The 12,281-nt window shown below is 40.1% G+C and overlaps 1 protein-coding gene across 1 annotated transcript in view; it reads left to right on the forward strand.

The window, feature by feature from the left end:
- The window catches only part of LOC147325607 (uncharacterized), a 121,846-nt gene that overhangs the window by 65,768 nt on the left and 43,797 nt on the right, over positions 1-12,281 (forward strand). The window contains exons 9-26 of the mRNA XM_086300183.1: positions 141-260; positions 1,026-1,064; positions 1,148-1,201; positions 1,284-1,337; positions 4,672-4,779; positions 4,889-4,942; positions 5,394-5,447; positions 5,775-5,819; positions 6,362-6,415; positions 6,839-6,883; positions 6,981-7,034; positions 8,457-8,501; positions 8,610-8,663; positions 8,790-8,834; positions 10,709-10,762; positions 11,242-11,286; positions 11,365-11,418; positions 12,161-12,268. Coding sequence (XP_086156309.1) covers positions 141-260; positions 1,026-1,064; positions 1,148-1,201; positions 1,284-1,337; positions 4,672-4,779; positions 4,889-4,942; positions 5,394-5,447; positions 5,775-5,819; positions 6,362-6,415; positions 6,839-6,883; positions 6,981-7,034; positions 8,457-8,501; positions 8,610-8,663; positions 8,790-8,834; positions 10,709-10,762; positions 11,242-11,286; positions 11,365-11,418; positions 12,161-12,268 — 1,086 coding nt within the window. The remainder of the gene's footprint in view (positions 1-140; positions 261-1,025; positions 1,065-1,147; positions 1,202-1,283; positions 1,338-4,671; positions 4,780-4,888; positions 4,943-5,393; positions 5,448-5,774; positions 5,820-6,361; positions 6,416-6,838; positions 6,884-6,980; positions 7,035-8,456; positions 8,502-8,609; positions 8,664-8,789; positions 8,835-10,708; positions 10,763-11,241; positions 11,287-11,364; positions 11,419-12,160; positions 12,269-12,281) is intronic.

Here is a 12,281-nt window from a genome sequence, read left to right on the forward strand (position 1 = left end):
ACATGTTTTACTTAATCGTCCACAGTGGACTTCTGCTAACTCCCATTAAGGTTATTTATGCCAAAGTTCAGTACTCTTTTAAATAAAACAAGAACTAATATATTATTTACCACATAAATTGATTTATCTTTCACAAACAGGGTAAGACAGGCCCTGAAGGAAGACAAGGAAAAAAGGGGGAGAGGGGACCTCCTGGACCGCCAGGTTTACCAACCCTCTACCTGTGGAGGAACACTGCTGAGGAATGGGCTGCATTCCAGGTAAAATGTTCTGCTATATAATACTTAAGCTTAGCCTGCTCCACCGATATTGCAAAGTGCAGGGCCAGTGGCAGGGTACATCCTGAGCAGATTACCAGGACACCACAGGGCTAACACAGACATCTACAGACTCTTAGATTCACACTTATAGCAAGTTTAGAATCATAGGTTACTCTGACATGCATGCATTCAGACCATGGGTGCAAACCAGAGTACCTACTGGAAGAAAGTGCAAACTCCACACAGAAAGACCCCCAAGAGGAAACCTGTTGTTGGTTTATCAACTGCTTTCTTGGCCTTCCATTAAACATCAAGGCACCAAGTACAGAACACCTCAAAGAAGTTGTTTTTATATGTTCCTCTCTCCTTTGCCCTCATATAATTTATTGTGAGTCACCTAAAGGACACATAGGACTTGAAATGATCTTCGATGTTACTTAAACCCAGATTTCCAGACTATATGTGAAATCTTTAACCCTTCGGTTATCATGCATGCAAGTTGATGATCTGTCCTCATCTGTTTAATCTGTTTCCATTGGACGCAGCTGTGTGTTGTATAAGGCACGTACTTATACACACACGCATATAGTATGCCAGCATGATGGGGAGCTTCAAGTCAGTTATTGAAAAAAGATGACAGAAATAAAAGTCTGTTAGTGGTTTGTGAAGGCGATTTGTTACTGTGTGTGCTTTGAACTACTATATGTGGACAACCTGCTGTGGTCACTATTTGTTACTTAATGTGTGTTTCCATTTTTCTCGCAGCAAACCAGTTTCTACCAGTTGCTTGCTGCAGGTTGGCCTGTAAGTACGCTCTTCTAAAAGCTGTTCTGTGTTTCGTTTGTTTCTGTGAATCTGAGGCGGGTTTCTTCTCTGTGAGCTTGCAGAGTAGAGAAGGCCCCGCAGGACCACCTGGAGAAATGGGCAGGCCTGGCAGACAGGTTAGAGATGAGTTCTTTTTAGCAGTATATTAGTGCATGTTACAAACATGTTCCCATGTGATTTAGTGATTTTCTTTCACAGGGGCCACCTGGTGAACCTGGGGAGCGAGGAAGACCAGGGATGCCAGGAGAGATGGTAAGCAAACAACCCAGCATTTCCTGCTCCAGAAATTTCAGCAAGTTTGGTATCAATAAAAAAATCTGCTGTAAGGCCACAAATTTGATTTAGTATGCCAAAGTCAACGTGTAGAAAATAACTTGAGATAGATGGATGGAATTCCAGCAGTAAATGTAATACCAAATGCAATGAGCTGACACATATTAATACATGAAGCCTGTCCTGAAACATCCTCTTTACATGTTTAATCTTATTATTTGGTTTTAGTCATGAATGTGATGAATATCTCTAATTTGTGTCCACTTTGCCATCATTAAATCACAAAAGTTACACACCCATTTTTAGTAAAAGCTGACACATTTGGTGTCGCTGTAAACATTGGGTGGTTCATCAAAGCGAACCAGCCAATGTTGGGTATTGAGCAAGTCCACTGTGGACGATTAAGTGCTAATTTGAATTAAGCGTCACATAGCTGGTTGAGCAGAGTGAGTGCGGTTAAAGGGAGTGGGTGTTTGGAAACCCCGTGTGCATGAAACTCCCTATGATGTAACCATTCTCATATTTAGAGAAAAAACTTTTTTTAACTGCAAAATTAAGACATTGCATATTTTCTGTGAGTAAATTTGATTACGCTGAACCATAGTTAATCAAGTTTTCTATTGTGTTATGTCATAAGTTTCACATTATCTCAGTGGGACCTCGTTATTTGTCGCTTATTGCCTGGTTTTATTAAATCTAAAAAACTCTGACTTTGTTTGTGTGAATGGCTTTTTAAGGTAGAGGCAAATCTTACATCCATCTCAAAAACCGTCTCAAAATACATAAACATGAGTCCTGGAAGTGGGCTCTGACTGTATGGAAACTGAAAGCCAGGGCCATCTATTGTGTGAGGTCTCAGCTGGGTGATGAGAAACAGTGTGGTTTGGGATTGTTGGAAACACTCAGTCACCTTCGCTGGCTGAAATGTTTGGACCCATGTGGCAGAGAATATTGATCTACTGTTTGTGTTTGTTTGTGTCTGAGTGACTGTGTAGCCTACGCTGACAAAGCACCTTGCTGTTTGTGCAAAAATAATCATACATCAGCACTGTAAGCAATGCTGGGGTGTGTCAGCATCAATCATGGAAAATTCAAATGTGTTATTGACATTAGAAAAAATCACAAATAAAGGCTCTTTGTAAAATCCTATTAGAGCAAAAGAACACAGAGTAACTGATGAAATGTAAATGGATTAAAAGTCCCTGTTTTGCATAATAATCTTTTTCAAATAGTATTATTACTATATTAGTTCAGGTACTATTAACATAGTACCTAAACAATACTATATTAGTACTGTTCAAGAGGCTGGTCATGGTGTAATGATGTGGGGGATCCTTTGTTGACACACTTTGGGTCCATTTGTTCTGAATGAACTCTGAATGTAATAAAGGTCGAACTTATATAAAAGACTGTGTCTCTAAAATCACTGGCTATGAGGTGACTCAAGATAGAATCGCCTCCCAGTGTTTTAAACCTAAACAAAAGGAAAGCTGTACTAAACTAAACAGGGAGTCGGTAATGCTCATGAAGTCAAGTTTTCAAGTCAAAAGTTGGACATGGGATTTAAAGTTATCTGGTTCAGGCGTCCCAGTATAGCTCACTGGTTGAGCATGTGGCCTCATGCATTTCTCCTCCCACACTCTCTCCCCTCCTGAATGTTGGCTTTTTTTTTTTCAATCCAGTGAATGTGTAACAAAAATTAACTGTAATACAAAATAAAAATAGTCACATGCCTAAGTGTCTTGCATAAACCAGCAATATAAAATACCTCTCTCTTCATGAGAGAGCAGCATGTCCATCAGTCTAACCCTGTAAAGCTGAATAAAAATGTAGGTTTTGTCTTTGGAGCCATTCACACATTGTATGTTTTTGTAAGTATGACCATGTTGAATCTGTAGGCTGAGATTCTGGATGTTTATCCATTATTACGCTGACTTGACTAGTGTGGCACACTATTGCAGTGGTTAGCATTGCCTCACAGCCAAAGTTTGCTGTGCAGAGTTTGCATGTTCTCCCTGTGGCTGTGTGGGTGTCCTGCTGTTACTCAGGTTTCCACCCACAATCAAAACATGTATGTTAAGTTAATTGGCGATTCCAAAGTAGCCATAGATGCAGATGTGAGAGAGTGTGGTTGTGTGTTGTGTGTCCTCTGTGTTGGCTCTGTGATGAACTGGCAACCTGTCAAAGTTGCCTTTTGCTGTATTTCAGCTGACATATAGACTCAGCACGACTCCTTAGCTTAACCACCCCATGTGATTGTTGTACATTAATTGGTTAATTACTTTTTTGAGTAAGAGGGGGGAAAACACAGATAACTGAGATCCCTGGATAAGGTTAAATGATTACTTTTTCTTAAGATGATTCATAACCAGCATATACAGGAATGCAGTTTCCTGGTTTATATTTGAGTGGAAACTCCAAAAGAAAGGCCTCCGTTCGCAAACCCGTCTGGTGGGCTGGATTGAACGTATTTGTTTCTTTTTGACGATACCAGCTTAGGTCATTTGTAAATTTGTGGCTTTTTGTTGTAAACTGAATATATTTGAGGTTTTGGACCGTTAAACAGACAGCGAACAGCACACAGACAGCAGTTGTAAACATCAGCCTGGGCTCTGGGAAATGTAGTTGTGGTCATTTTACAGTATTTTATGATCTTTTGTAGAATAAATCAGTTAATTAAGGTTACTTAACAGCTCTTTGACCCTCTGCAGGCAAAGTTTATATAGTGCATTTGTAAGTAGCACAGAAACTTTCAGTGAACTAAGACCTTCTTGCTCATAACAGCTAAATTGGCTCTGGTGGAAACGCATAATAGCAGGTCACAGTATAAAACAATAATTAATTCAACTCTCGTAAAACCCAGTTGTCATTTAAATCATTACAAAACCTACCTGGTAAAAGAATTCTTCATCCCAGATGCAGTGTTATTCAGTGCCAGCACAGGTGGTTTAGCCATTCACTGTGAATCGTTTCCCACCTGAGTTCTTGCACAGCACAATCTTCTAGACAGTGTGTTGCCATATAGGCGATACCTTGTCTTTGTGATGAATTGCTGCTCTTAGTTGGAGAGCCAGTGTCTTCACAGTCCACACTGATAATTTATAATATCTTTCCCACTGTGAATCTCTGCGCTCCATGGATTTTACTCGCTGCAGTTCCAGTTTATTTGATTACGTATTTGTATCTTTTACATTGTCAGGTTTGATAGTTGTCTTGAAGTAACAAGACAACCATATCAGAAGTAAAATATCAAAACTGTCCACCAGCAAGCTGCTGTATGAGCATTAAGTGTCTGATTTATGCTGTCTGACAGGGGGATCGTGGTCCTCGTGGCCCTCCAGGACGATCTGGGACTGCAGGGCGAGATGGGGACAATGGGGAAGATGGTCAGCCGGGGTCACCTGGTGTTCCTGGATCACAGGTGGGCATATTCTATTTATGTTAACTGTTAAACAACACGCAGAGTATGGGTGAGTGTGACACAGATGGTAAACTAGTGTATGTTGAGTGTTTTCTGTTGAAACCTTCAGGGCCCGTGGGGATACAGGGGGGAGCGAGGACCTAAAGGGGAAAAAGGTGATGAGGTGAGTAATAAAACAGCACAGACATTTTTGATGGAGCACAATCTGTGTGTTGTTTAAACATTTGATTTACTGCTGTGAAATGATGTGTATGTATTGGCAGGAACATGTTTAGACTCTGTGCAGTCTTACTGTCACCTTTTAGCTTTAGTTAAGATTTGCTGTCGCTGTAGTTCAGATAATTGAAGCTTATTATGTTTCCGTGTCAGTGGCAGTGATGGCTTCTTTTTTAGAAATGTTTTCACAGGTCAGTGTTTTTAAGTGTTAACAGAAGAAGCTCAAATTCTCAATTCTTATACTTTTAATCCACATTTAATGAGTTTTTTTAAGCACCTTCTGCTCAAAGGGGAAAACATTTATTTTGAAACATGTCAACTATGTGAAATTAATTGATGTTCATGCATATAGAAAAAAATATTGAAATGATGGATGTGTTCTTTGCTAATGTCTCCAGGGTCTTACTGGCCCCAGAGGTCCAAGAGGTGAAATTGGTGAACCTGGCAAGAAGGTACTCTTTGATTAATTGTATTTATTTTTTGATTAATCTTAAATATATAATTAGAATTACTTTTTGTAAAGATTGCACACTGGGTTTATGGATTGCTCTGGATCAACAGTGCTGTCAATAGTGGTCAGAGGAGGGGTAGACAATAATCCAGTGGCAGGATGTTGGGTTTTCCTGTGCTAGATACCACCTAGAGGTCTTGCAGAGTCCATGTTTTTTGTTTAGTTGAAGCCATTTTGTTTGGACCAAGTATATTAGACAGTGGTCATAATGCTTTGTGGGTTATGTGGATATAAAGATATCTGTTTTCAAATTTCTCTCCTTGTGTAGGGTGGAACTGGTTTACCTGGTCCACAAGGCCCTGTTGGACCCCGCGTGAGTGTCTTTTATGGTTTGCTTTATATGTGCAAAAAACTAGAAATTTCAGTTGTTGTTTTTTTACATGATATTTATAACTCCTTTAAAGAAAAAAGGGTGGATCATGAGCCAGGAGCAGTTTTCCCTTTATCTCTTTTACAAAGCAGCTCATACTCTGTAGTCAACTGGACAAGATGCCAGCGCATACATTCAAAATTAAAAATGTAAAAGTATGACAGTTCTTATCCAATAGATTTCTTATTACACCCAACTAGTGAAAAATAAAATGATCAAAAAACTTTGTTAAAATTGGACATGCGCTCTGTAATCTTAATCTCTAATTCAGGCCCCCTTTGAACTTTCAGTTTCAAACAATGAGGCATTCACTTTACTCGCTTTACTCGTTGGTCTATCAGTGATTTTACTTTGATTCTGCCTGGCGAGAAAATGGAGTCTCTGACTAAGCTTTAGTATCATTAATCCTCTCTTTGTATACACTCTTCCCCATGTACTTTAATGGTATACTGCTATTAAGCTGACATCTTTAATCTTTTCTGCAGGGGCCTCAGGGAATCCGAGGTGGCGCTGGGCCAGAGGGACCCCCTGGGCCTGATGTGAGTGAGCCGCTGTCTGACTCTAGTTCTTAGAGCCTTAAAAGCAAATAGTCCTGTTTTTAGTTTGTGCATTGCACTGTCATAAATGAAGATACCAATACCTGCATTATTTTTTTTGTCTTTTTTTGGGTTATCCTATTTTTGCGACTTATTGCTGCTATTTATTGTGGTGATCTGTTCATTGAAAGGATTAAACTACAAGTGCCAAACTACAAGTGCACAGTAGTTATGCCAAGCAAAACAGATGGAATTTGTACTAAAACAGATTTTCTTTTGTTTATGTTTTTCTATAATTAAAGGTTTCATATTACTTAAAGCCAAATTAGGGGCAAGTGTTGATGCCTGTTTTTTTCTCTATTCTTAAATGTATTAAAAGGTTTTATTCTTTGTCTGTTATTCATGCTGTTTTGTGCTTATTACCAGGGGGAGAGTGGACTGGATGGCCTCCTAGGTCTGCCAGGGCCACCGGTAAGCAGGCGGATATTCAGTGATTAATTATTAGTCTGTCTGTGCAAATTCCAGATGTACCTGCAATCATGTATGTGTGTGTCTCTGTGTGTCACAGGGTGCACCAGGTGCCACAGGACGAGTTGGCGCACAAGGAGTTAATGGCTCAAGGGTACAGCCACACCTCAAGTCTTTATTTTGGCTCAGTTGGACTGCAACTTAAAGATGATTTCCTCATGAGGCTGAAACTAATAACCACTTTGAAAAATATATATTTCTCTCTGTCTGCATGAATTTAGAAACACATATATACAATACTCAATTTGTAATGAAATTACAAAAAACATTCCCTAAACTGGATTTTTTTAAGGATTTAATCACTTCTCAAATTTACAGTACAAGCAATTTTCAATAAATGTTTTATTTAAAAGAAGTTAAGTTAATATTTTGCAAAGATAACAAAGTTAGGTATCATTTGTGTCACACTGGGGAAAACAGTGGTTGGAGAATGCAGCATGAAAAAAACAAATATTGTGACTATGCAGAATGAACCTTGTTGCTCTGAAGACAAGAACCAGGTCTGCAGCCACTTACAGTGAGTTGCCATCTTCCAAATACCTTTGATTCATGGTGATAAAAAGCAATAATATGCAGTCAGTCTGCTGTCAGTATGTGATCACAGTTGCTTGAAGACAGGTTACCTCAAACCAGGCGACCTGTACGATTGCCGTGTGATCAACAGTGGTCATCTAGAGGTTGAGGGTGTTGCACAGTTTGTTGGGAACAAATTGGTTGCTGCAGCTGCTGTCGATCACCGAATGTCCTATTTTTATTCTAGTGTGACTGAGCTATTAGAGAAATCTCCCCCCTACACAGTATACTGGAAATTAATACCAGTTGTCTTGTGCTTGCCCCCCCCCCCCCCCCCCCCCCCCCACTCCCAAAAGGAAAAAGAAAAAATTCTCCAGCAATCTCTCTTTGCAGAAATCATGACCTAGTTCTCAAAAATATCTCCATAGTTTGTTGTGAGCAGTTTCATGTAGGGACATTTTCCTTTCCACTGAACCACACCCAGCAACTGTTTCCTCTGTGTAAAAGAACATCATGGCTAGAGCCTCATGTTTGTGTCAGCATGACAGGCTGTAAACACTGATGGTACTCCCCTCACTTGATGATGCAGTGTTTTGGATTATTGGACGTAAACTGCAGAAAGAGAACTGACATTTCTGCTGATTTTCACCCATTTTTTTAGGTTATTTTGCTAGGGCTGGGTGCTTGAAGGAGTTAGTTATAAAGGGATGTCACTTTGAGTACCACATGGCAACTGCTGTATACATAATGGATGTTTTCAACAGAAGGGAGACATCTCTACAGCCAACCCCAAAAATGTGGGTTGTGACACTAAAACAGTTTAGATGGAGATAATTAGAGCACAGTATCCAAATATGTAACAATAATTTGGAGTGAAATGTTCCTCTGTAATAAAGGAAATGTAAATGTACTGGTCTGTTGCTTTATGTGTGACGTCAGTCTAAGCCCAGACTTAGTTAACAGGTTGCATCCCGCCTGTGTGTGAACTCTTTATTTATTTCAGGGGGACATTGGACCTGCTGGCAGTGATGGCCTTAAAGGCCCACAGGTATAAGCTTTGCTTGGTTATGTATATGCTGCAGATAATCAGCTGTTTGGAAATGTTTAGACACTGTGTTTGACAGAAAATGTTTCACCTGCCTTTGCTTTTGTGTAGGGGCCTCCAGGTCTCGAGGGACAGATTGGACCTCCGGGACTCCGAGGACCGCAAGTGAGTAGAGTTCAAGGCAAGACTGTTGATGGAAGCTTTTAAGTTCAGTTGAGTTGCTGCTCCTTTCACTCAGCTGTCAGTGAAATGAAGTACAAGAGGTTAATGCCAGTCTGTCCATTTTAACAGGGGCATCTAGGATTGACGGGTTCTCCTGGCCCCAAAGGAGATCCTGTAAGTTTGTTCACTTTTTCTGGTTTGGTATTTTCATTTAATAGTTTAGCTGAAAAAAAAAAAGTTAAGTAGCAGCGTATTAAAGGGGTATTTCATTGTTTTTGTTGATTGTCTTTCCTTTATTCTTAACCCTTAGTAATGCCATAAGGGTTGATAAAACAGGGTCAATGTTTTTTCATATGTGTCTCTTCTTAGTGTAATTGTGTGAGAGAGAAACATGGGAGGAAGAGATGAAAGAATGGAGAGGCCAAAGCTGAAAACTATTTGGTTTCATGACATCATTATTAGCTTTAATTCATATATAGCCAGTAGCTCTTTTTTTTTATAACATATTAGGCTGTTTAAAGGGATAATGCATTAATTTTATCTCACAATGACAATGCAGTTGATTATATTACTCCTAGATGTCTATATAATGTCTATGCACAACACAAGAAAGTGTGGCGGTGAACCTCGTGTGCACATCCCAGTTCTGCACAGGATACATTTTTGTTTTCTTTGATCTTAGTTCTTCTACAAGGTGTGATTAAAACATTCTGCTCCATAACCAGACCAGCTCCATAAAGATCAAAAACCTATCTGATTTTAATTTGTCCAATTTCACGTTCATGGTCATCTTCTCATGCACATCTGGACGTTCATTTAGCACAGCTCTCATTTTTAGATCTCTCAGTAGAGCTCCAGCAAGGCCCCGTAAGGGGCTAAACCTCCTCCAGGGTGTATGATGTAGCAGATTACAGAGAGCCAAACGTGGGGAGTGGTGGTGAACAAAGACTGTGTTTGTGTGGACAAAAAGCTTCAACGTTTTTTTTTAATGTGCTCTGAGCCGGTGAGAGATGGCAAGCTGGAATGCACTGGTATCCCATCAAATGCCTCAAGTCATTGCAGTAGATAGAATGCTGACAGCATGACTCTGTGGGAAGAATTCCTGGTGCACAATCAGATAGATGCTGAAAAAAGTTATGAACATGCTCCTTGTCTCGCCTCTCACCTAACACTCTGCCTTTGAGTTGGAAAGTAGTGTTGACTCTTCATGTAAAAACTGCTTGGTTGTAGCTGGAGGTTCCCATAACCTACAAAGATCCTTACATGAAATTCTGTCAGTGTGAAACAGAATTTGACGTTTTCTCTGTTCAAGTTTGAGGCCCATGTTGAAATCACAGAGCACGAAATCCAAGTTGTCAGAAAAGAACATCCAAAGAAATGATCCGCATGTTTGATTTGGCAAATATTTTTACACTGGATGCCCTTCTTATTTATCCGGGCTTGGGACTGGCACTAGGCATACATTGCCTTGCGACCCCACCCCCATGGCCGGATTAGGAAAGAACACCCAGGGAATAATCTGAAAGATTGTCACGCTGAAAGCTGACTGGACATGCCCTAAGAGATGACCTTGAATGTGAGATGAGCCAAATTTTGATCAGGAAAGATTTTTATATTTTTAGAAGTCTGTTTTGTGAGTCTCTTTTTGGAGCGCTCCCCTTGAGGTGTGTCATGAAGATCCTTCACGGTAGGGAAGAGCGAATGATTTCCAGGTGATGGGAGGAGAGAGGTCTCTAGGAAAGATAAGTTAGCAGTAGACACCTGGTGCTTTTCATTTTGTTTCCAGCTTTTCATCGTGAGAAACAAACCAACTACTTCATTTTTATCTGTTAAGTCTTACGTTTGGTGGGAGTCTCCAACTGTTTTGCATTTTAATTTCAAGTGTTTTAAATATGTTTTTTAGTTGATATCATATTAAAACAGCATGCATATTATAGTTTCTATGTATGCTTAATGTGCATGATAATAAGTTTACAATAGTGTACAAACAATCACAGGAAAAAAACCCAAACTGAATTTTAATGTTTCTTGTTTCCTTTTTATGTCAGGGGCCTGTGGGGCCTGTGGGGGCCCGGGGGGATCCCGGCTCAGAGGGACCTATGGTGAGCAAACACTGTAACAGCCATTACATCATTACATTACAGTTATAAACCTGCATGTATAAATACTGAGCAGACAGAATGTTACAAAGAGATCACTGAGTTCACTCTCAGTTGTTTGTGGTGCTTTTGTTTTCTTTTTTCCTGTAACTTTTGTCATCACAGCAGCTCTACTTCAGTTTACACTTGCAGCTTATAAAAAGTGTTTTTCACGGGTTGTCTAAAAGTGCTACAGAGAGGGGAAACAACGCTGCAGCCTCACAGTGCCATCTACTGGCTGTGATGGCTCATAACTGGATCCTGCTTATTAGCTCTTCACGTTCTTTTCATTTAGACGTCGCCATCTTCTGATTGTATAAAACTATGTTCTTAGCAGTAATCTGCTTCTGAATCATTGACTAATGTGATTTGTGTGGTATAATTTTACATTCCCCACATTAAAACAATAAAAGTTTCTTTTCCTTTTTTTTTTAAATTGACAGGGTGCACCAGGGAGAAAGGGTGATGTGGGTTTTCCTGGAAGAACGGTAGGTGCTCTTGACGAACATATTTACAGCACAACATGCTCGACTGAGCCTTTCCTTTAAACATTTTTTCCCTCACAGGGTAACAGAGGACCAGACGGGGAAAAGGGTGATCCAGGAGCTAAAGGCGACAGAGTATGAACCTGAACCTTGTTTGTTGACACTGACAGACTGATAAAGCCTGTAATGATGTGCCTTCCTTGTCTGTAAAGTTTGTTTTTAACTAATGATCATTGTTTGAAATTAGTTTGAACTGTACGGCAGATACAGTGCAAATGAAAAAGTTACACCTATAAAAGGCAAAACTCTGCGGCCCTTTCTGGTCCCCTCCACAGAGTTACTATTCTGACCATTTACATTGTTTCTCTAGTCTTTTGATGTTTTGTCACGTCGGCTTATAGATTTCAGCAGATGTAAGTTGTCTCACTCAGACAGCTGCCGTATGCTCGTCTGTGCCCGGTGCCACCCTCTATTACACTGATCCCATCTAATAGCACTGTGACTGTCACATTATCACTTCTCATATTAGCCGTGATTAAAAATTCATTGCCAGCAGCTGTTTATTGCATTTTTTTTTCACCGGGAACCCTAATAATATGAGAACTTTTGGGACGTTTGTCATGTTAGCGGTGAGACCTCACATATGTGTACTTCCTAGGGATAGATGACATTCACTCAAAGAAATTGATGCTTTTATCATTTTGCTTCTAATTTATGTCAAATTAATTTGTGGTAGCAGGAAAGAACCCGTCACACTCAGCCAGTGTGCTTCCAAAAATGTCAAAGGTCTCCTATAACATCTCATTTGCTGTAAAGTCAGTGTGTGAGTAAGAAAAAAGATCTAGATTTAATAACAAACTGAACTTTTTTTTTTCAGGGTATTCAGGGGGCAACAGGCATTAGCGGTCCTCAGGGCGAGAGGGGCCTCGTTGGATTCCCTGGTTTCCCAGGAGCCAAAGGCCAGCCCGGCCCTAAAGGCACTGAGGTACAGTGTGTAG

The sequence above is a fragment of the Aulonocara sp. 'chitande type north' Nkhata Bay genome, linkage group LG7 (genome assembly GCF_057382095.1).
Source record: "Aulonocara sp. 'chitande type north' Nkhata Bay isolate Kocher_YH1m ecotype deep benthic linkage group LG7, A_spYH_male_GT1.1, whole genome shotgun sequence".
Lineage (NCBI taxonomy): Eukaryota > Metazoa > Chordata > Actinopteri > Cichliformes > Cichlidae > Aulonocara > Aulonocara sp. 'chitande type north' Nkhata Bay.